This window comes from Arvicanthis niloticus, chromosome 5 (assembly GCF_011762505.2).
Source record: "Arvicanthis niloticus isolate mArvNil1 chromosome 5, mArvNil1.pat.X, whole genome shotgun sequence".
Lineage (NCBI taxonomy): Eukaryota > Metazoa > Chordata > Mammalia > Rodentia > Muridae > Arvicanthis > Arvicanthis niloticus.
Window position 1 is genome coordinate 100,850,442 of NC_047662.1, and position 22,354 is coordinate 100,872,795.

Sequence of the window (22,354 nt, forward strand, 5' to 3'; positions counted from 1 at the left end):
CTACAGGGGAGCTCGGATGTAGACATTACAAGCTGACCTAAGACTGAAGGGGATAGAAAATGTCGTGAAGAGGTAGTTCATCATCACCAAAGGGGCTAAAGAAGAGAGAATACAGACCAGCCTGATGAAGATCTCTAAGGCAATGGGGTGAGATGTGCCTCTCATCCCAGCTCCATCGAGGGACCACTTTCTTTAGACTCTTACAGATGCTGTTTTCCAGAAGCTCAGCCTGGGCATCTTACATCCAGGTCATGTTTGCCGTATATTGGGGTTCTGAGAACTGAGACATTGTCTCTAGTCTATGGAATCCCCGCCAGCCTCTTTACAGTTACTCATGCTCTGCCCGCCCCCACACTCTGTGTACCACAGATGCCATGCCCCGATTGTCCCCACCCATCCTCGACACCAGCTGCTCTGTGCCCTCCTACTCACTCTCACCCCCACCCTCACCCCCACAGGCCCCCAGGGAGTCACCAGTCCACTGCCTAGTCTCTGGGGGAGGCCCAGCCGCAGTGCCTGGAGGAAGGTCCTGGGCTGTTGGAAACTTTAATCAAGCAGGAACCGTTAACAGCTGCAGAAAAGCCTTAAACTAATGAACCACCAAAAGGAAATCATTTGTAAAACCTGTTGTCTTGCCCTATGATGACTTTTCTGATAATGTCACCTCATTCGCTGCTATGGCAAAAAGAGGACAGCTCTCATCAACAGACTCAGCCCGCAGGCTCTGTTCTGTTTCCTTCTTCAGGGCCACTTTGACCCAGGCACTCACCTCCCACAGACACCTTGAAAGGCCACAAGTGCCGGGGCTGTGCACACGCATGCACACACATAAGCGTGTGTACACACCTGCCTCTCCTCAGACACCTTCCTCAGGTGATGAATGTGTTTGCTCTCCAGCTTCGGGGGGACACTCTCTCTGGGGCAAACTCCACTAGGCCACTGCAAAAGGGCTCTCCTAACATCCCCTGGCCCTGCCCAACACCACCAGTCACGTGGGTTGGCAGCCTGTGGGGAGGGACTTTACCTTTCTCCCCCCTCCTCCCCCCTGTAGGACAGCTGGTGGAGTGGAGAGCGGATGTGGCCCAAGAGGGGGCGGTTCTTACCTCCATATCTCATGGGTTTCAGCTCATTCCAACCTTCAAGGCATGTCGGCCTTTTGGGATTCTTATAAGAGGCTTCGTTGTAGTAGAAACATTAGCGAGTACCTCTGGGCACTCAGCTCTGCAACTCTCCTGCCACTGTCTCCCTCCTCTGAGATCAAGGAGGCCCTCTTTGCCTCTTTACCTGTAATAACTTAGGCTTGTGGTCTCTACAAATGCCTTTTCTCATCTGTGTCTCTGTCTCTCCCCGCCTCTCTCTTCCCCTCTCTGTGAGACAGGGTCTCACTATATAACCCTTGCCAGCCTAGGACTCATGGTGTAGACCAGGCTGGCCTCTGACGCACAGGGATTAGCAATGCCTGCCTCTGCCTCCTGATTGCTGAGATAAAGGTGTGCACCACCACACTTGGCCCAAGTGTTCATTTTTTGGGGGGTGGGGTGAGGGGACGAGCATGATGGGATGATAACGTTTGAACTGCATGTGTGTCTATGTGTGCTGGGAAGTGAGGTCAGACCATCATACTCCCGCTAGACCCCTGAGCTACACCTCCAGCCCCCAGGACCTTCTAGGGGAAGAACTTAGCAAGAACAAGGGGACATTTCTTTGCCTCAGTTCTACCTAGGAAACCGTGTTTATTTTATGTGTACATGTGTTTTGCCTGTATGTATATCTGTGCACCATGTCCATGTCTGGTGCACGGGATCCCCTGGAACTGGAGTTACAGATGGCTGAGAATGGCTGTGTGGGTGCTGGGACTCCAGCCAGGGCTCTGAACCACAGAGCCAGCTCTCCAGCCCACCATATCCTGTACTGACTCTCACACTCACCGCTTCCTTTCTTCCCTCTCTAGAAGGGTATGTGAGAACTACTGTTGCTCCAGGCTAGACCTTTAGATCAGCCCAGAGCTGCTCCAAGTGGACACTGATTCCTGATATGGCTCTGATGTGGGAACACAGAGGACACCACAGGGTATCAAGGGAAAGATGGAGGGGGGAGGAGACAGCTACTCACAGGCATGGTCAGGTAGACAGCAGGGAAAAGCTATGAAGTGGGGAGTCTGGGATGCTCACAGAGGAAAACCAGCTTGTTCCTGCCTCCCTTGCATTCCCCCCAAAAGCTGTCAGATTCTCAGGGATGGCTTCCAGGTGACAGCTCAGCAAGCAGAATAGGAGGAATCAGGGTTATTTCAGGAGCACTCAATGCAAAATGGGGCACATGAACTTTATCTGAGCTACTCCTCCTGGTAAACCATGGACCTACCGGAAACCCCAGAATGAGGAGGAACAAAGGCTCCATGGTAAGAACCCCAAATCTGATGGTTGAGGATGAAGCTGCAACCTGGAGTAGTGACTCGGGTGATGTCTCAGGTCAGTTAAGAGCCAGAATCCCAACTATACATTGACAGCTCTCAGTGACCAGCAGTCAGGAGGGAGTGGCCAACCAGGGAACACACAGGGACTGGTATGAGGATCTCAAGCACTGTGGAGGCCAAAGTGGGTCTAAGATGCATGAGGAGTGGGGTCTGGCTGGACACGGGTCCAGGCTAGCTTCAGCGCCTGTATTTTGGACCCCAGCGTCCCTCTCTGGTCCTCTGGCTCCAACCCAAGGACCTCTTCTGCTTCATTGAGTCCATCTGCCAGAGACCTTCCTCTTTTGTGACTTGGCGTCATAGCGCAAAGGGCTGAACCTCACAGTCACACAGAGAACTCAATGCCTAAGAGAGGAGAGGGGCCAGGGAGGCGTGGGCCAGTGGATTAGCTGGAAGACTGTGAAGCAGAGGTGCCCAGGGCTATGGCTGATGCCATCACATACGCAGACCTGCGCTTTGTGAAAGTGCCCTTGAAGAACAGCGTATCTAACCATTTAGGACAGGGTAAGTCCTGCTTGCTCTTCTCTGTTACACTCCACCCCACTCCACAGACCTCACTCCAGACTCCGACTTTGGAGCTTTTCCCTTTCTAGACTGTGAGGCCTACGAGGATGGGGAACTCACCTATGAGAACGTGCAAGTGTCTCAAGTCCCAGGAAGGCCACCAGGCTTGGCTTCCCCCGCACTAGTGGACAAAGCAGGTATGGAGGATCAGGGACGCCTACAGAGGATGTCACCATCCAGGGAGTGCAGAGCAGTCTTGGAGAAAGAAGCAGGGCGGTTTCAGAGAAAGAAATATCAAGAGAGCCAAGGGGAGGGTAAGGGGGAGGTCCTTGTTGGGTTCAGGATCCGGGCAGCCGGGTGTGAGACCCGTTTCAGTGGAAAACAGAAGTGGGAAGGACATGGAAGAGGTCACAGACAAGGGAGCCTAAGAAAATGATAAGGAAGAGATAAAGGGAGGCCTAGGAGAGAAAAGAGGTACATGAGGGGAGTGTGGATAAGAAGGGCTTTGAGGCAGGACCTCCTGGCGTGGCACTTCTGGGAACAAGCGAGAGGTGAGCTGAGTTCATCCCAAACGGACCCAGGGGCAGCAGATGAAGTCCAGAGAGTGACGCGGCTGTTCCATAGCTCAGGACAGACTAGGGTCTCAGCACGACGTGGGGCTGGAGAGAAGGGAGGTTACAGGGACTTTCCATCTTCACTTCGGGCGCTCCCCTTCGGCAGGGGTCGGGTCAGAGCAACCAACTACATCCTGGAGCTCCGTGAAGTCATCTGCTCTCAGGCAGATTCCCAGCTGTGCGTATTCTTACCCCTCCTTCTCCGCCCCCCCCACCTCTGTTCCCCCCCTCCTCCGCAGCCCCAGCGTGCGGTTCACCAGCTGCCTGCCCCGCCAACGCAGGGCATGGGGATATTAGACGCTATGTACCCATGTGCATTCCGGAGGGGTGGGGCTGGGTTCTGCCCCGTGCCAGAGGAGCCTTTGGGACTTCCACTACAGCCCGGCCACTCCACTGCCTACCTCATCCCGGTAGCGATTGTTCCCACATGGAGTCCCAGATCACAATTCACCTGTTCGGCTGGTCTCTAGTCACATGCCTCTAGGTCCCTTCCCTGTATGAAATTTAGTTTCTTCAGCCAGGTAAGGCCCCCTCAATCCTTTTTGCCAGTTACAGTCCCTAGCACTGACTCCTGCGGACAAAACAGGGCTGCTTTCGGTGCCCCCCTCCCCTCCCTGTAGCTTCCTGGAACTGACCGCCTATTATCCCTGTCCCCTAAGGTCCTACAGTCTGCTTGCAGTACTTCTTGCTTGGCCTTCTCCTGGCCTGTCTGATGTTAGGGGTGGCTGTCATCTGCCTGGGAGTCCATTGTAAGTATGGGGGCCCTCCATTCCTCACTCATTCTTAACACCTTGCCTTCTCTCCCACCAAGTGGCCTTTCCCTAGCAGGGTTCAAAGACACTGTCCTGACATCCTTGGCTTTTGGGTCTGGTTTCCAGTTGGGATTAACCTGGAGTGTTCCTGCCTTCTTATCCTTACCCAGTTCAGGATTCCTTAAACTCCAGGCAGCCAGGTCTTAAGTTCAAATACAAGTACAAGGAGTTTCAAGAAGTAGAAAAGGCTGATGCTAAAGTCTTAGAGCACCAGGGTACAGCTGGAGGAAGTGCCCTCAAGTCTCCCTGCAGCACCCCTCACCCCCAACAAGGGTCTCCATATGTAGCCCAGGCTGGCCTCGAATTTGCTATCCTCCTATCCCAGCCTTCCCTGGATTGGGATACAAGTGCGTGGTGCTACACTCAACCAGTCTCTCCTACGGCCAACAGACCTGCAGGTGTCTCAGCAGTTCCAGGAGGTGACCAGGATTTGGGAAGCCACCAACGGTAGCTTGCAGCAGCAGCTCAGGGAGAAGATTAGTCAGCTGGGGCAGAAGGAGGCAGAGCTTGAGGAGTCGCAGAGAAAGCTGACCTCCAGTCAGGACACATTAAAGGAGAAGCAGAAGACTCATGAGGGCACTGAGCAGCAACTACAGGCCTGCCAGGATGAGAGAGAGAAGACAAAGGAGAAGTTGAAAAGTGAGGAGCAGCAGAGGCGGGACCTGAACCAGAGGTTGATGAGCATGCAGGATAGGCTGAAGAGCATGCGGGACACACTGAGGCGCTCGTCCTCCTGTTCATCAGGTATCTATCTGCTCTGGGATCGGGGAGATGGGGCTGGTGGCCCATGAGAGATGGACTGAATCTAGGAGTCTCTAGTGGCTGGGTTTGTTTGTCTAGCTCTCAGAAGCCAGTGAGTTGCTCAGGAAAGGGGCAGTGAGCCATACACTGTCTGACCTGGGTTATGTGAGCTCGGTTATTGACGAGGACCAAGCTGCTCACTGAACTTATGGGGGTGCACCCAGCTCTATGGCAGATCATGAGTGGGAAAAGGAAGCTTTCTCCAGCGACTCACTTCACTTTGTCCATATCTTTCTGACTGGGGGGTGGGGGCGGCATCTAGATGCTTCCACCAAGCTTAGATAGTAAGATTATATTCACCCATCCTTAGCTCTCATTTTCTTAGGCTTCTATTTTCTCTGTGTGTATATGTGTAAATGTGTGTCTCTCCTCTCCCCCAACTCCTCTGTGCATGCAAGCAAGTCTGTTGCACTCATGTGTTTGTGCATGTACAAGTCAATGAAGAGACTCTTCACTGAAGCAGGGAATCTCAATCAAACCCAGAGCTCATCAATATGGCTATAGCCAGCTTTTTATGAGGATTCTCTGACCCTGCCTTCCACTCATTTGGCATTCACTTGGTGTCTTAGTTACTTTTCTATTGCTGTGACAAAACACCAAGACCAAGGCAACTTATAGAAAAAAATGTTTAATTGGTTTGTGGTTTCAGAGGGTTAGAGTCCATGATGGCGAAGCCAGGAACAGCTGAGAGCTCACATCTTGATCCTCAAGCAGGAGACAGAGAGAGCACACTGGGGGTAGCAGGAGTCTCAAGCCTAGCTTGGCCCCACCTCCTTCCACAAGGCCACACCTCCTACTCCTTCCCAAACAGTTGTACTGACTGGGGAGGGAACATTCAAACAGATGAGCCTATGAGGGCCGATTATCCAGGCCACCACACCCAGGTGCTGGGATCTTAAGTCTGGTCCTCATGCTTGTGTGGCAAGTGCTCTAACCACTGACCCAACCCTAGTTATGGGGAAATCCTTTAAAACCACAAATCTGATCATGCCGTCCCTGCCTAGGCCATGCCATTCTTATTAGTTACCTAAGCAGTAATGGGGCATAATACATTCCAGTTTGTGCCCAGTCAGGGATGTGGAGAAAGAGCACAACTCCTGATGTGAAAGTCAACACTATTGTTCTCTTCCTCTTAATAGAACAATAAAATCTTGAGACAGACATGGTGGTTGTTTATTCTTCAGTCTCTCTTCTTCTCTCCAAGTCCCTAGTTCCTAGTACCAAGTCTCAGGTCTCGAGTTCCTAGTCCCTAGTTCCTAGTCCCTAGTGCCTCCAAGTTCCAAGTTTCCAGTCCCTTTCCCAGTTCCAGCTGTAATGAGTCTCAAGTCCTAATTCCAGTTCCAGCTGTAGTAAGTCTCAGGTCCTTATCCTAGTTCTAAGTTGCTAGTCTCTTTCCCAGTTCCAAGTTCCAAGTTTCCTTCCAAGTCTCAAGTGTCTGTCTGCCTCTTGCCTTTTATATGTCTCATTTCTAAGTCACCCCTTTAAGTCACACCTTTAAGTCATGCCCTTAAGTCTTGTCTCTAAATCACACCTTTAAGTCATGCCTTTAAGTCTCACACACCCAAGGGAAGATCCTGGGTATCTAAAACAAGATGTTATCCGAGTGTGCTCAGCTGTTGTAGGCTGTTGTAAACAAGTCTCTTGTCAGGGTATTTGGCTCGAGATGGCTGCAAGGATGATAGCCACTTTCTGTTGGCTCCCCACAGAAATTTTTAAATTTTTTAAAAAATTTAAATGAAATTTTTTTAAAAATTTAAAAATCCCCCTTTTAAATTTTTTTTAAAGGGAAGGCTGGGAAAACTTACGGAAACCGTGCCCGTCTTAGGTTGGAACAAAGGACCCCAGCCTCCCTTTCCCGTCTTTGGATACTCAACAGCCATTGGTTGACAGCCATTGGTTGAGCTCCTGTCTTAGGATGGTGAGGCCTCCCTTTTTAGGGGCAAGGGTCTTGAAGTGTTCTCTTACCCGTTATTGACTATCTGGTTTAGCACGTAAGTTAGGGGTCAATCCTCATTAGTCTTCATGACAGAGGTTTTAGAATCCCCTACTTCCAGCCTGTAATCATGGACCTGTATGGGTTTCATTTGAATAGCTTCTATCTGTTGTCGTACAAAAGACATCAGTTTGAGGAACAGCATGGACCTGAGAGACAAGAGACTTAACAATGCCTGAATTGTCAGTATAATAGCAACACTCTTTTTTAAGGGCAACACATAACTCCCTCTATCTGAGGAGTAAAAAGTATGAGCCTCTTCTATTCTGTTTACAATGTGTCATAGCAGGATCTAAATCTATAGAAATGCAAAACTGATCACAGCTTTGATTTTAATAAAACAAGTAGGGAAATCCCCGTTCCTGCTCCAGTCAATCTCAAACCCAAAAAACAACTATAGTAACTGTGGTAGTGAGTTTTCTCCTGGGTCAATGTTCCCCACTAAATTATAAGTTGGGGAACCAAGAGTCCAATAGAGCCATCCTGGAGGTACAGGTGGTGATGTCTCCTTCCATATTAAGTACTTCCCAAGTCAGGTTTGCTGGTTGATCTGTTTCAGTTTGAAGGCAATTGAGAAGCATCTTCATGTTTCCTGCAAAGAAAAAAATACGCTTCTCAGGGGGTTTCTCCTCCCTGGATTTGTTATTGTTGTCTATTTGTTTAATTAGTCTCTCTGGCAGCCAGCGTGCAGCGTCTGCAGTTTGAGAATATCTGCAGATAGAACCTCTTCCCCAGATAAGCACTGGATCTGGCCCATTCCAAGTTCCAGTTAATGGGTCTTTCCAGAGGACTGTTGCAATATTCTTTTTGGTATCAGGATGCCAGAATCTATCTGCAGCAGATTTTTCCTTCAGAATCCAAAGTTTAAAAAAAAATTTTTTTTGTTGTGTTTTTCGAGACAGGGTTTCTCTGTGTAGCCCTGGCTGTCCTGGAACTCACTCTGTAGACCAGGCTAGCCTTGAACTCAGAAATCTGCCTGCCTCTGCCTCTGCCTCCCAAGTGCTGGGATTAAAGGCGTGAGCCACCACCGCCCGGCCTCAAAGTTTAAAAATTTTAAATAAAGAGCGTGTGATGAAGGATATTTCTGGGGGATCCCTTGGTAGGGTACCATTCCCCCTTTTTAATTTTTTTCAAATTGACATTTAATGGTTCGATGTGCTCTTTCTACCATGCCTTGTCCCTGTGGATTATATGGAATACCCGTTTTTTTCACAGAATTGATGGAAACTGGAGCTTGTATAACCTGGGCCAATGTCAGTCTTTATCTGTTTAGGTACACCCAATACAGCAACTGTGGCAAGCATATGAGTGATCACATGCTTGCTTGTTTCTCCAGACTGTAATGTATGCAAGTTGTTTCACATAATCTACTCCTGCCTCTGCATTACCAAAAATCCTTCCTGCTGTTGTCATTAATCGATGAACAAAATCAGAAAATCATTCATCAGGTCTTTGTCTGACTGCTGTTAAGGATGCACCAGGGTCTCCCTTTGCTGGGAGTTTGTGCCAAGCCTTTATGGCTGTGTTTTGAATTTGAGCAAGTTAAGCCTGGGTCATATTGATCTAGTTATCACTAGAAGCAAATTGCCCTTCTCCTACTAAGGCATCAAAGGACCAACCATTGCTTGCCTGAATGTTTCTCCTAGCTATTTCTTTACAATTCTCATGATACTCTGATTTCCAAATAAGATAGTCACCACCACTAAGAACTCCTCTCACTAACGTATTCCAATCACTAGGAGTCGGCCACTCCTTGGCGGCAAACTCTAAAATTGCAAGAGTAAAGGGAGCAGTGGCACCGTATTGTGATACTGCATTTTTGATTCCTTAATAATTTGAAAATTAAACCCTGTGTGATGTCTCCAAGCAACCCCTTGATCATCTCTGGTCCCTGATACAGGGAAAGCCTCAGCCTTTCCCTCCTCTGGCTGATCTGTGGCTAAACTAAAGCTAGAGGATAGGGGCTGCCTTTGGACTCTGGGTTGAGGAATGCAGGAGCCGGGGGATTTTCAGTTTACCTCTTGAAACATCTTCCCTATCTTTAATTTTTGTAGCTGATTAATTAAGTCCTGATACTCTTTCTCTAACTCTATTAGTTGTTAAAGAATAGAAATTTTGTCCTGTAACTCCTTTCTGTGATCTACAACCACTATCTCCATTTCCGGAGCACTTTGAGGTAGAGGCGTGTAGGGAGGGGGTCTTTGGGAAAAGGGCCGTTCAGGGTCGTAATGTTCTGCTGCCTCTTCCTCTACGTCAGCACAATCTGGCTCTGACAAATCGTCATCAACCTTTGGTTGTATTTTAGATTCTAATTTCGGATAAATACATTTCTTTTTATTTTGAACATGAAAGACAGCATTCAAACAATGAAACAAAAGCAGACAATTAACACATGTGAGCAGCAAGAAACAAAATAAAAACAGAGAGTTGAGTTCAGGCTGACTTATTTCTTGCCCCATTTTCACTAACATGACTTACCTTTCTCAACGCAGCAGATTCCCGAGGTGATTACCTTCATTTCACTTCTGAATTTGCCGCAGATCCTTCTTCAGGTAACGTCCCTCACTGGGTCTCTCCTTCTTGCTGTCCCACATTAGGCGCCAAAAGTATTGAGAACCGGTTTGCCCCACGTTTGGGGGCCAAAATGTCTCGGACTGCTCTGCCCCATGCTTGGGAGCCAAAATGTTAAGGACTGCTCTATCAATGTTGGAACCCACACTGCCAAAAGCCTTGGGGCTAAATTGTTAGAGTCCGCACTGCCCCAAGCTGTTCTGGTCTGCAGGCCGGAGTTCAGCAAGAGAGAGTGAGGACGGACAAACAAGAAGAATGGAGACCAGACAGAGTGTGATTCAATCCTGTTTATTCTTTAGTCTCTCTTCTTCTTTCCAAGTCCCTAGTTCCTAGTACCAAGTCTCAGGTCTTGAGTTCCTAGTCCCTAGTTCCTAGTCCCTAGTGCCTCCAAGTTCCAAGTTTCCAGTCCCTTTCCCAGTTCCAGCTGTAATGAGTCTCAAGTCCTAATTCCAGTTCCAGCTGTAGTAAGTCTCAGGTCCTTATCCTAGTTCTAAGTTGCTAGTCTCTTTCCCAGTTCCAAGTTCCAAGTTTCCTTCCAAGTCTCAAGTGTCTGTCTGCCTCTCACCTTTTATATTTCTCATTTCTAAGTCACCCCTTTAAGTCACACCTTTAAGTCTTGTCTCTAAATCACACCTTTAAGTCATGCCTTTAAGTCTCACACACCCAAGGGAAGATCCTGGGTATCTAAAACAAGATGTTATCCGAGTGTGCTCAGCTGTTGTAGGCTGTTGTAAACAAGTCTCTTGTCAGGTATTTGGCTCGAGATGGCTGCAAGGATGATAGCCACCTTTTGTCGGCTCCCCACAATGGCACCTAACTTTAGCATCTAAGAAACTAAGGCAGGAGGATGAGGAAGTTGAGCCCAGCCTAGTCTCGTCTCTTCTCTTCTCTCTCTCTCTCTCTCTCTCTCTCTCTCTCTCTCTCTCTCTCTGTTTCTCTCTCTCTTTCTCTCTAACATGGTGTTCAAGGCCCTGTCTACCTTTAATCGTGTTTCTTATTCTCTCATTCTCTTCAAATCAAGTCACACACACAAACTAAAAAAAATATTCCTTTAAGTTGCCACAGTACAGAACAATGGGAGAAGCTGGACAGAGATGTAAGAAAATGTAGAGGAGAGAGAGAGAGAGAGAGAGAGAGAGAGAGAGAGAGAGAGAGAGAGAGAGAAATGTAGATAAGAGAGAGAAAGAGACAGAGAGAGACAGACAGGGAGAGACAGGGAAACAGAGACACACATACACACATATACAGAGAGAGGGGTACAGAGAAACAGAGACAAAATGAGACATGGAGAGACAGGGAGACAGAGAGAGACAGACAGACACACACACATACACACATGCAGAAAGAGAGAGAGAGAGAGAGAGAGAGAGAGAGAGAGAGAGAGAGAGCTAGGTGGTAGACGGGAAGGATGTCTAAGTGTTGGAGCTAGGTCTGATAAGAGGTGGTTGTAACCAAGAGCAGAGTGAGATGTGGGATGTTGAAGGATTTCACTTCTTAACGGTAATCCAGAAAAGAACAGAGACAAGCATTTTTAAGTAGCAATATGGAAATGAAGAATATTCATAATTTTAGAAAAACAGGAGCCATTTGTCTGCTTACAGAGCTGTGGAGAGAGATGCAGCCATGGCCTGGAGGAGTGTGCCAAAGCTCTGAATGTGCAGTGGAAACATGTCAGCGATTAAATGGAATGAAAGAATGAGTGAGAAGCCCATTGATCAATGTGGGAGCTAGGCAAGGTTGCTAGTGTTAGGGTAGATTTTATTCTTTCAGGGACAGTAATACTAACTTCACTCGCAAAACCTTCCCATAGTGTTAAATAAAATATTTCCACAAGAGGCAAAAAAGACTGCAAAGATCTAGGACTGAAGCTGATGAAGACATTGAGAGTAGACCTGAGGGACTATTGGTCACTTTATCTCAAGGGTTGTGGCTCTCGTGTTCCTTCTGCTTTGTAGACACCTGCTGTCCATGTGGATGGATTCAGCAACAGAAAAGGTGCTTTTACGTCTCACATGCCCTCAGGAGTCTGGAGGAGAGCCAAAAATACTGTGAATCTCTGTCTTCCAAACTGGCTGCACTCACCGAACCTTTTAAGTATCAAGTGAGCATGGCCTTATCTACATTTTGAGGTGGAGGTATGCTAAGGGTGTGTGTGTCAAGTCAGGAATGGCAGTGCACATCTGCACACATGCCATGGTTTGCATTGCTTCCCCAAGACAGACATGGAAGTCACACTATTAGCCAATAAGTGTGGCAATAGCTCCGGCATCTTCTCAGTCCTGTGTTATCCCAGGGCTCCTATGCTTAGCATTGGTAAGAGCTGAAGTGTCTGAGTCATCTCCACTTCAGTCTGTGTCTTGGCTTGCTGGTCTGCCCCTTGACTGCTTAATTCTCCATTGGCTCCTCTCAGGCAGAGTGCCAACCCGACACTCTATCTGAGACCGGAAGTTCACAGGCTGACTCCACTTCACATTCTTTCCTTGCTTGGAGGTGAGATGGAGCCTGCAGTACTGAAAGGATGCGGGAGCAATTAATTCATTAGTAAATGGGCGTGGCCTCTAGCTAGGTGACACTCATAGGCCCCTAGGGTGTCCCCATTTTACTCCATATTCTCATTGTTCTTCACACCTCTCTGAAAACCCCCTCAGCTTTCTCTGCCCAGCAGATTAAAGGAGTTGCTAGATGGTTCATCACCAGATGGTTCAAAGTCATATTGGACCCAGCAGACGAGCCATATTGAAGATAATCCACAAAATGGGAAGAAGAGGAGGTATTGTCAATGCAGTCTCTCACAAAGGCATACGACTTCCTTAAGCCCTTCTCCCAAAACTGCTCCACAAATCAGTATTGTGGTTTGTTTCTTCTACTTGATTAACAACTGTTTAAGACATTAAAAATGTGTTGGGGAAGGGATACCATGTGGCAGACAGAGGACATCTTGTGGGAGTCAGTTCTCTACCATGTGGGTCTGAGGGACTGCACCCAGGCTATAGTGCCTACCTGCTAAGCCATCTCGCTGACCTGCAGTCTTATCCTGTATTACATCCATAGTGCCTGGAGGTCTCTAGGGCATACTTAAAAAATTACAATGGCATATTCCTGTAGTCCGAGCACTCAGGAGGCTGAGGAAGGATTGTGAGTTAAGGCCAGTGTGGGCTACATAGGAAGACCCCTTCCCACATCTCTCAAAACAGACACAAATTAGCTTGAGAGATTTCAGCAAGGCTTCTCAGCCAGAGGAGTGCTGGCACTGACCTAAGCCTTGACAGGCTGCCCAAACTGAGACAACTTCCTTAGTCCACGCCAACTGGGGCACTAGAACTGTCTCAGGAGAGAGCAGAGTAGCTGCAGTTTTGCTCCAGGAACCTCAAAGCAGGGTGGCTACTTCACGTTGAGGTCTGTCTCCTGGGTGCTGGGAGTAAAGGCGTGCACCATCGCACCCAGCTCCCTACGTGCACTTTTCCTCTGTGGTCTTAAGGCCTGTGGGAGCTGAAGTTCAGAAACCTGGTCCTGAACCACGTGGCCCTAGCAGGAGATAGGATTTGGACTAGGTTTTGCAAAGAACAAGGGGAATAGAGGGGCTTGCAGGGGTCTAAAGTGTATCCTAACTCTTCACCAGGTCTGAATCTTCTCAAAACTCATGTGAGCTGATAAAAAACTATTACAAGTCATGGTGGAAAAAAAATGATTCCAAGTGTACAGAGCGTCACCCCTGCATTTGTGAGATGGAGGCCTTCCGGTTTCCTGAGGAGATCCATCTGAACTGAAGTGGGTAAGCATGAGGGAGACTAGACATGGCGTGTGGACAGAGGGAAAATCTGTTCCCTCATCTGTCACATCCACCACTTTCAGTGTCTCAGTCTGCTTACATAGGGCCAGGCTAGGCAGGGAATGGGGACAGATAAGGCCTGGAACAGAAGAGGGGCTGGGGAGAACATAGGATGAGGGCTACTGACAGTCAACTGGAGCTCACTGATGCTTTATTTTTCCAGACACTTGAACAAGACCATGTGATCTACATCCTTAACCTACGGCCGGCCAATTCTTCAGACTGCTATTCCTCCAGCACTCCCTGACTCCTGGGCATGCCCAGCTAAGGGCTGATTCTGGTCTGCTGACCTGCTGCTTGCTTGAAAGCTGCTCCAGAAACTGACTATTCTTGGGAAGAGAAAAGAAGCCTCCAGAAAAAGACTGACCTTCCTTAAGAACTTCCCAAACTAGAGATGGGTCAGGGGAGGGGCTCCGCTGAGTGGATGGATGGCCCGGAGCCAGCCAGGCAGTTTTATTGAAATATTTTTAAATAATTTGCACGTGTTAGTCTTGTGTCAGCAATGCTGTGTCTAGTTCGGTGATCCCAATGGGATAGTGAACCCAGGGGTCGGACAGGAAGTGTTCTGTCCACTGAGACCATGCTGAGGCTCCCCTATACGGGGAGAAGAGCCAGTCAGCCCATCTGGGGCTGGCATTGTCCAGCAAGTGCACTCTGTCCTTACAGGGTATCCTGAAGGCCAAGGTTGAAAGCCTGAGATCACAGGCCTCACTGCTAAGAGCGTGCCCCAGGCAGCTGCAGGCTGGGTGTGGGTGGCTTGGCGTGATGCCCTCGGTGGCAGAGAAGACTGCCCGCTTCACAGTTCAAGTTGCGGTAGCGGGCAACAGCTGGGGTAGGGCGGGGGCACATGGATAGGAAACCAAAGCTGAAGGGGCTGAGGCAGCAGCCAGGGCAGGGCAGCCCCTCCTCCTGCTCCCGGGCAGCTGGCGGGGGTGGTGAGGGTTCTGTCCTCTCCAGGGCCGCTGCCCGGGGAAGGCTGTGCTGTGCCCGGTTCCAGGGCTCCCTAGCCCAGCCTTGTGGGGAATTCACCACCACAGCAGGGGGATTATTATTGAGGGAAGGGCCTGATCTTGGAGACCAGGGCTGAGAGGCTGAGGAACAGGTACTGATGAAGTTGTCAGTGGCCACAGCCAGAGGCAGCTGGGGAGCCGGCCCTGGGGGCTCTGGCTCGGGGCTGCTGCCCTCACAATCCATCCTCTCCTCAGTTGGGGGGCCCATGGGGGAAGGGCCAGGACCTGGCAGTGCAGTCTCCATCCGTCGGGGGAGCTCAGGGGATGAAGGTAGTGAGCGACAGCGGCGGACAGGGGTCTCAGGCTGGACCAGGGTGTCTGGAGTGGTCACCAAGGGCAGCTGGGTAGAGGTCAGTGGTGATGGTGGAACCAGGGGCAGTGGAGTGGCCGGCTTGCAGGGTGTGTCCAAGAGCTTGATCTTGCCGCCCCTGAGGTCTTCCCGCAGTGAGAAAGGGTTGACTCGGGTTAGATTGTCCCCCCAGCTGGGGGGTGATTCTGGTGAAGGTGGCAGGAAGAGGTCTGACCGGCTTCGGGAGAGCCGGGGGTCTGGCCTGGGAAGCGTGGCGGAGGGACCTCCTCTTGGAACAGACCCTGCAGAGAGAGAGGTGTGAGATCACTGTTCTCAGCATCTGCTCTGAGCTGAGACCCTGATTCTCCATGAAGGTGGTGGGACAAGAGCTTAAGAAAAAAGTCCTACAGGCGCTCTTGAAGGGACAGTTGTTATTTCCAGTTACCTTGTTTACTTAAAAAAAGTATACGTGTGTCTGTATGAATGCCTGTGTGAGCCACAGGACGCTGAAGTTGTCGATGGAGGTCAGAGGCCGGAGGACAACTTTCAGGAGTCAGTTTTCTGCTTCCATGATGTAGATCCTTGAGATGGAACTCGGGTCCTTATGCAAATGCTTGAACCTACCAAGCCAACTCACCAGCCCCCCCCAGCTACCTTCTACCTACCTTTTCTTTCCTACCTCTGCTTCCTTGGGCTCTAGCAATAAAAACCACCTTTTATGAGATCTCCATCCCACCTGACTTCCCACTTTTTTAACTCAGAGATCCAATTAGCCTCCTCCAGACAACTGATTCTCAGAAGCACAAGGACTTCTGCTGGGTCAAGGTCACGCTCACTCACCCTGATTGTATGTCAAGGGAGCCTTGGCGAGGGGCGTCTTGGCGAGGGGTGTGGGCTCGGTGAGCTGCTCCAGGATCTGTTCCAGGTGCTGGGTAATCTCAGTAAAAGGGGCTCGGGTACTGGGTTCCATCTGATGGATAAGGACAGGCAGCTTCGCTCAGGGCTCACAAAGGCAGTGAGTTTCCTCCATTATCTCCCCAGACTTAGAAGACAGCTCACAGGTAGAGGTCAGGGAAGGCTGACACTTACGCTGCAGCAGTGGATGGCCAGAAGCAGGAAAGGTAGCGGACAGTCATTTCCCACCAGAGTTCGAAAAGCAGGCACATCCAGGCCAAAGTCCTGTGGGGACAGAGGCGGGGCTGCCAGGTTAGCCTGTGGTGGGCTTTCCCGGGCCCACTGTGAGAATCAAGCTCCACGGAGCCCTCCTTGGTTGGGGTCCCCACAGTGGAGGTTACGTCACCTCGGTTCGGGGTAGGTAGTCAGGGTCTGCAGGCACTCGGGCAATGAGCTCACAGAGGACAATCCCGAAGGCGAAGACATCGGCCTGGAGGTAGGTGGACCATGCCAAGGGGGAGGAGTCAGCAGTTAGTTACCTTGTGTTGGAAGGGTGGCAGTGAGGGGTAAGGGAGAAGGCTGGGGGTTCCCAAATATATAGCAGGGTTGTCGGAGGGGACTCTTTCTCAAGGTCTCTTACCTTCTCATCATATAGTTCTCCCCGCAACACCTCTGGAGCCATCCAGTACGGGGAGCCCACCACAGCCAATGGCTCCTTCCTTGACCCTTCCCTGCAGATGCAGGGTGGTCAGAATCTCCAGTTCAGACATCTCCCCCAAACTAAAGGGGATGGGACAAGCCTCCTCTCCACCCACAGAAAATACCACTGGGGGTTTCACTCATGTATAGGGCATCCCTGGGAGGCTTGGGGTAAGAAGGGCATTCACCTTACCTATACACAGGAATCTTCTCAGCCAGTCCGAAGTCACCCACCACAGCTGTGAAGCCCCGGTCTTCCCTTCGGACCAGACAGTTCTGACACACACACACACACACACACAAGCATCCTCACATACCCATCCCCTGCTCTCTGGTCTTCCAGTATATACCCCAGAGAAAGCGCCGTGTCACTACAGCACTAAGCACTACCCACCTTCCCTCCCAGCTCTTCAGCGCGCCTCATTATACTAACATCACTCAGTACTCAGTGTCTCAGCCCTGCTGGCCCCGTTCTGCAGTAATTTCCAACACCTTGGCACCCCGACATTCTAACATATCTGCTACCCACCTGCCAACATCCACAGGCCAATTATAAGTTAACAGTCACAAACCCTTTCCATCGCCCCACCCACCTCGGCCAGCCTACCTTGGATGTAAGGTCTCGGTGGAACACACCTTTGGCGTGCAGGTACCGTAGGCCCTGTGCAATGTCCAGTGCTAGGTGGAGCCTGACCGGCCAGGAGAGGGGTTCTGGGGAACTGAGCAGCTGTTCCAGGGTGCCCCCATTCATATACTGGGCCATGGGGAAAGAGAAGGGGAGTGAATGTCAAGGCTTCAGTCTGTATTCTGTGTCTGCCACTTGTAAGACAGTGGGCACTCATGAGGCTCACAACAGTTAGAACGGTGAGTTTGTGCTCGAAAGTTCCCACTTATATACTAGGCTGCCCTGTCTCTCACGGTAGGACTATGTGCAGCTATGTCATCGAATACATTTAAATACAATCAGGCATTCTTCTGTTACACCGGCTCTTGCTTTAGTCTACTCCATGTGTAAGCTAGGGGCTCCTGTCTTGGACACAAGATACACAATATCTCCAACACGGTAGAAAGTTCTATGGGCCAGCACTGTTCCCAGGGATACACAGAATAACTCAAGTTGAGGATTCTAAAATGTGGTTTGCCCAAAGGGGAGGTTCAGGAAGGCTCCAGTTGGTGGAGGCCCTGAGGTCTTGGGCAGGCAGGTGGCTTCTTTTTAATTTCCCAGCAGAGCCACCAAGATCACTGACACTTTCACTTGGAGGTGTGGTGTCTTCCCTCTTTGCTGGCCTATGCTTAATGCTTACCTCTGTAAGCGCGTGCAGCTGCCCTTGGTGCACACAGACCCCCATGAACCTGAAAGGCGACGGAGAGGAGAGAAGGATATAGGCTGTAAGAGCTCCGGGTTCCACCGCATCTCCCTCCTTTCCCGAGGGACCTTTCCTTTCCCCTCCTGCCCAGCAAGAGGCTAGGCCGTTCACCTGAGGATGTTAGGGTGCCGGAGCCGGTTCATCAGCTGCACCTCCCTTAGCGTGTTGCTCCGGTTACTGGGGAGCTTGTTCATCTTCAGCACCATGACTTGTCCCGACTGTCGGTGCCGAACCTGGGGGAGGCAAGGATCGGTGTGTGCCCAGCAGGTTGGGTGGCTAGCTCAAGTCAGATCTCTAACCCAGGCTGTGGGCCCCTAAGTTCTAGCCTCCCGTCCAAGGTTCGGTCCCGCCCCTCTGTCCTCTCTGCGGGTCCTACCTTGTAGACCTCGGAGAAGAAACCGGCCCCGATCTTCTCTGCGCAGTCGAAATCGTCCACACGCGCCAGGCTGGACACGGCGCTGCGGAGGGCCCGGTAGGAGGAGGGCCGGCCCCGGCCCGGGCCTCCGCCTGCGCCCCCCGGCCCCTCCCCCGGAGCCTCTCCGGGCCCGGGGCCCCGGAGCGGTGGCCGTTCCCCGGCCATGGCCGGGCCCCCAGCCCCGGCCTGCTTCACATGGCGGGATCCCCGGGACCCGGGCAGGCCGCGCTCGCCATCGGCGCCGGCCCAACCCGATCCCGGGTACCGGGACTCCCGCCCGGTGGACTCCTCGAGGACCTGCCGAAGGTCCTGGGCCCGCCCCCGCCGCGCCGGCGAGTTGGGCCCGGTGGAACGCCGCGGCTCTCCGCTCTGCGCGGGGCCTGGGCCTGGGCCTGGGCCGGGCGGCGGCGGCGCTCCCGGGCGCCGGCGGCGGGCTCCCCGCGGGCGGCTGCTGCTCCGCTTCGCCGCCGGGCTCAGGCTGCGCGGCCTGCCCGGGGCGGGGCCGGGCCCGGTCTGCGGTTAACTCCTTGGAGCCCGGGCTGCAGCCCGGCCACGCCCCCTCAGGTGCGAACCGGCGCGTAGGCCGGGGCGTGAACAACAGGACGACTTAAGGGTTGCCTGCCTGCTCGAATTCTCCTGCGCCCTGAGCTCCACGGATCAACCCCGCTGCCTGCCCGCTCTGCGCCCCACACTGACAGCCCATTTCAAGGGGCTACTGACCCCGACACCCTAAATCTCTGGACTCGCTAACACCTGTCTCCTCCGGTCGTGGTACCCAGAGCTGTAGGGAGCCTCTGGCCTCTGCATCCCTGACCTGCCCCGACCCCTCCTCACTCCATCTCCATTCCCCTAAGTAAAGTTGAGATTCCGACGCTCCGCCCGGTGACCACCCTCCTACTTCTTTGTCCTAATAACCCTCTCTTAGAAGCCTGCACCTGCAAGGAAGCCCCGCCCTCCGTCACAGCCCACCCCTCCGCAGGATCCCGCCCCCTCAAAGACCGCTGTCCCTCGGAGCCCGCTCTTCCCAGGGGGACCTTTCCTTGGGATGACACTGCCACATCAGGGTGTACCCAGAGCCCCTCAGTGCTGCACCTCCTCCTCTTTGTGTTCCGCTCACTAAAAGAGACCTCTCAGAGTGACTCGGCTAGTCATTGTGACCCCTCCTCTCAAGGTGACTCCTCCCCTCGCTGTCGCCCAGCGGTGTGACCCCTTTCAGCAGGTTGCGCCCCGCGTCGGTAGACGCGAGTATGCCCCCTCAGGCCAGAGGAGGAGGTGCAGAGGCCTCTACAGCGGTTGGGATCCTCGGAGTGCGCACGCCCGGTCTCGGGACGTGGCTTTTGCTGTTGCCGACGTTTCCGGCTCTGCCACTGACTCCTCCCCTCAAGGTCATCGGTAAAATAGCCAATCATCGCTAGGGTTGCGTGACGTCACTGGATCCCTGTCCAGACCCGGCAGAGGTCTCCTGGCATCCGTGAGCCTCCTGCCACCTCGCGGCGGAATGGAGTGAGGCAGGCTGAATGTGTAATGCGGTCTTGAGTGCACCGTATAAGGGAATCATACAGGTTTGGAGAGAGAATAGTCATGCACGGTTGTTCTAGAAAATCAGAGTAGGCCAATGTGTGTTCTTTTTTTTTTTCCAGGGACTCTGGTATCAGCAAAACATACTCATCGCATTAAATTAGAGTTAATTCTGAGAAACTATTTGTAATTTTTGTGTGTGTGTAGAGATTGAAACAGAGTCTTGCTCTGTAGCCCATGCTGGCTTTGAATTCACAATATCCCTGTGCTGGGATTACAGGTGTGTGCTACCCCCGCCTGGAGGGAATTCATTTTCCATAGTTTGTGTAAGGTCTGTAGACACTCGGAATTTGTACCTATAGGATAACCTCATCATAGTAAGCTTAACGGGCACTGGATTCTGTCTCATTAGTCACATTTGAGGATTAATGCCGGTGACAGTAGTTTCATGCTGAATTTAGGAAGAGCGCTGTGGTGGTTATAGTGAGAAAGAGTGTTTAGGAAGAAGGCCGTGTGGTGGTTCTTTCCGCTGGGGATGAAAGAGTGAACTAGGATAGCCACTAGTAAAAGAGAGGAGAGAATGTCAATGTGCTTGGGAAGCTTGTGAGTGTGAGTGTGTGTGTGTGAGTGTGTGTGTGAGTGTGAGTGTGTGTGTGTGTGTGTGTGAGTGTGTGTGTGAGTGTGAGTGCGTGCGTGTGTGTGCATGTGTGTATGTGTGTGAGTGTGTGTGTGTGAGTGTGCGTGTGTGTGTGTGTGTGAGTGTGCGTGCGTGCGTGCGTGTGTGTGTGTGTGTGTGTGTGTGTGTTGGGGGGAGTGCAGCAGCCAGGTTCATCATTAGGTTTCTATCTAGGTTTAAAACTGGATGATGTCACCAGCTTTAAAAAGTTCAGGTGGAGAAGCTGTTGAGGGTAGGAGATAGATTATCATTAGCAATAATGATGGTCAAAGGGACAAGGTACTGTCACCCAGAGAGCACCCACGCACACACTCCCTTCTTTCTCACATGTACCTGCTTTCAGATAACCTTCTGCGCATGTGACTATCCTGGAAGAAACTCATGGCCAGTCTTGTTTTGTCCACATGTCTGTTCCCCGCACCCAGTTATTTGATGCATAGCTATGACATTGTGTTATCACTGATTAGAAAAAGGAATCTTCATTAAATCATAGTGTCGTTGCTGTGTGGTGGGTTGGTCTGGGGCTGCTATGTATTCAGATGCTAAAAATTGTATCCCGCGACCTGGCTGTTCCAAGACAAGCAGGTCCTCAACTATACCAGCTCTTGTGTATTCGTGACTGCTTAATAAAGATGCCTACAGCCTGTAGCTGGGCAGAAGAGAGGGAGGCGGGGCTGAAGGTTCCCAGGCTTGGGTTCTCAGGCACAGAAGAGAAGAGAGAAGGAAGGGAGGGTGGAGAAGTCCCCATGGGGTGGTGTGGGTGTGTGGTGTGGCTGGCCTGTTGGAGTGGGAGTGGCCTAAGTGGACTGTGGCAAGTGATATCTTGGGGTTATTGACAAGAAAGCAGACAAAAATAGTGTATAGGATTGGCAGCTGTCCAGCTCTAGTGCTGTTAAGGTTTATTATAAAAGTTTGTGTCTTTTATTCAGGAGTTAAATGACCTATTTGGGGTCGGAAACCCCCCAAATAATATCTACCAAACCATTGTTGTGCCTTTATAAACTAATAAAGGACTTGATGACTTGAGTCTGAAGCCTGAGATGCAGGCAGAAGTGGGAGGAGAGACTCAATTCCACAGACTTACCCTCTGACCTCCACATACATGTCCTGATGAGTGTGCCCTCTCACATCATACATACACACAATAATAAAACATAATAAAAGTCAGATGAATACCATAATCTCAACTCTTAGGAGGCTGAGGCAGGAGGATCATGAGTTTGAGGCCAGCCTAGACTACAGAGCAAGAACTTTTAAAAATCAAGCCAAACCAAGCAATAATTTAATATCAAGTTTACACTTTTATGTTGAGTTTTAAAAATTGTCTATTTTAATCAAAATGGAAATGAGATCCTTACTTTGCTTCCGAAGCAGGTCTTAATCTTTTAGAAACGCTTGTCTATTCATCTTTCCCATTATTAGTTAACAGCCTTTATTTATGTGCATGGGTGTTCTGCCTGCATGCATATCATTGCACAGTGTACATGCCTGCTACCCAGAGGCCTGAAGAGGATATTGGATACCCTAGAACTGGAGTCACAAATGGCTGTAAGCCTCCATGTGGTTTCTGGGAATCGAACCTGGTCCTCTGGAAGAGCAGCCAGTGTTTGTAACAGTTGAGCCATCTCTCCAGGCTCTATTATTATTATCAAGTATTGGAACATAACGGTATACATCTAGAATACCAGCATTCAGGACACAGAGGCAGGAGGATTTTGGGACTAACCTGGACTGTACATTGAGATACTGCCAAAAAAAGAAAGAAAGAAAGAAAGAAAGAAAGAAAGAAAGAAAGAAAGAAAGAAAGAAAGTTAGGAAGGAAGGAAGAAAGGAAGGAAGGAAGAAAGAGAGAGAGAAAAGGAAAAGAAACTTTTTGGACTGAGTGCATATAG

At 50.7% G+C, this 22,354-nt stretch overlaps 2 protein-coding genes and 1 long non-coding RNA gene across 6 annotated transcripts in view; 1 reads left to right on the forward strand and 2 right to left on the reverse strand.

Annotated features, from left to right (window-relative positions):
• LOC143442468 (uncharacterized) overlaps positions 1-3,688 on the reverse strand; it is a 20,756-nt gene extending 17,068 nt beyond the window's left edge. Inside the window, exon 1 of the long non-coding RNA XR_013110708.1 lies at positions 3,095-3,688. This is a non-coding gene — a long non-coding RNA (uncharacterized LOC143442468). The remainder of the gene's footprint in view (positions 1-3,094) is intronic.
• Positions 2,775-14,082, forward strand: Cd72 (CD72 molecule). 4 transcript variants are annotated; one of them, XM_076935105.1, is made up of 10 exons: positions 2,778-2,974; positions 3,064-3,171; positions 3,695-3,766; positions 4,248-4,337; positions 4,791-5,144; positions 9,687-9,746; positions 11,721-11,866; positions 12,414-12,535; positions 13,385-13,537; positions 13,758-14,082. In XM_076935105.1, exons 1-9 carry the CDS (start codon positions 2,893-2,895, stop codon positions 13,530-13,532), a joined length of 1,182 nt encoding a protein of 393 aa, XP_076791220.1. In that variant the 5' UTR covers positions 2,778-2,892; the 3' UTR covers positions 13,533-13,537; positions 13,758-14,082. The 4 variants fall into 4 exon arrangements, with proteins under 4 accessions (XP_076791222.1, XP_034358857.1, XP_076791220.1 ...); XM_034502966.2 differs by lacking the exon at positions 9,687-9,746 and having other exon boundaries at positions 2,777-2,974; XM_076935106.1 differs by lacking the exon at positions 3,695-3,766.
• Tesk1 (testis associated actin remodelling kinase 1) lies at positions 13,729-19,211 on the reverse strand. The gene is made up of 10 exons (XM_034502965.2): positions 18,230-19,211; positions 17,965-18,086; positions 17,791-17,839; positions 17,094-17,240; positions 16,680-16,762; positions 16,428-16,518; positions 16,194-16,277; positions 15,983-16,072; positions 15,734-15,863; positions 13,729-15,195 (listed from the first exon to the last, which is right to left on the reverse strand). The coding sequence occupies exons 1-10, from the start codon at positions 18,431-18,433 to the stop codon at positions 14,309-14,311; spliced, it is 1,887 nt and encodes a 628-aa protein (XP_034358856.1). The 5' UTR covers positions 18,434-19,211; the 3' UTR covers positions 13,729-14,308.
• Positions 19,212-22,354: the final 3,143 nt, after the last annotated feature.

What these genes read in the sequence shown, in the direction of transcription:
- Cd72 (XM_076935105.1), top strand. Translation starts at nt 2,893, where the DNA reads ATGGCTGATGCCATCACATACGCAGACCTGCGCTTTGTGAAAGTGCCC. An exon ending in CGCACTAGTGGACAAAGCAG is followed by an intron (nt 3,172 to 3,694) that starts GTATGGAGGATC and finishes CCCCTTCGGCAG; the next exon opens with GGGTCGGGTCAGAGCAACCA. An exon ending in CAAAATGGGAAGAAGAGGAG is followed by an intron (nt 12,536 to 13,384) that starts GTATTGTCAATG and finishes ACTCTTCACCAG; the next exon opens with GTCTGAATCTTCTCAAAACT.
- Tesk1 (XM_034502965.2), bottom strand. Translation starts at nt 18,433, where the DNA reads ATGGCCGGGGAACGGCCACCGCTCCGGGGCCCCGGGCCCGGAGAGGCT. An exon ending in GAGAAGATTCCTGTGTATAG is followed by an intron (nt 16,519 to 16,679) that starts GTAAGGTGAATG and finishes CTGCATCTGCAG; the next exon opens with GGAAGGGTCAAGGAAGGAGC. An exon ending in TGGCCATCCACTGCTGCAGC is followed by an intron (nt 15,864 to 15,982) that starts GTAAGTGTCAGC and finishes CTTATCCATCAG; the next exon opens with ATGGAACCCAGTACCCGAGC.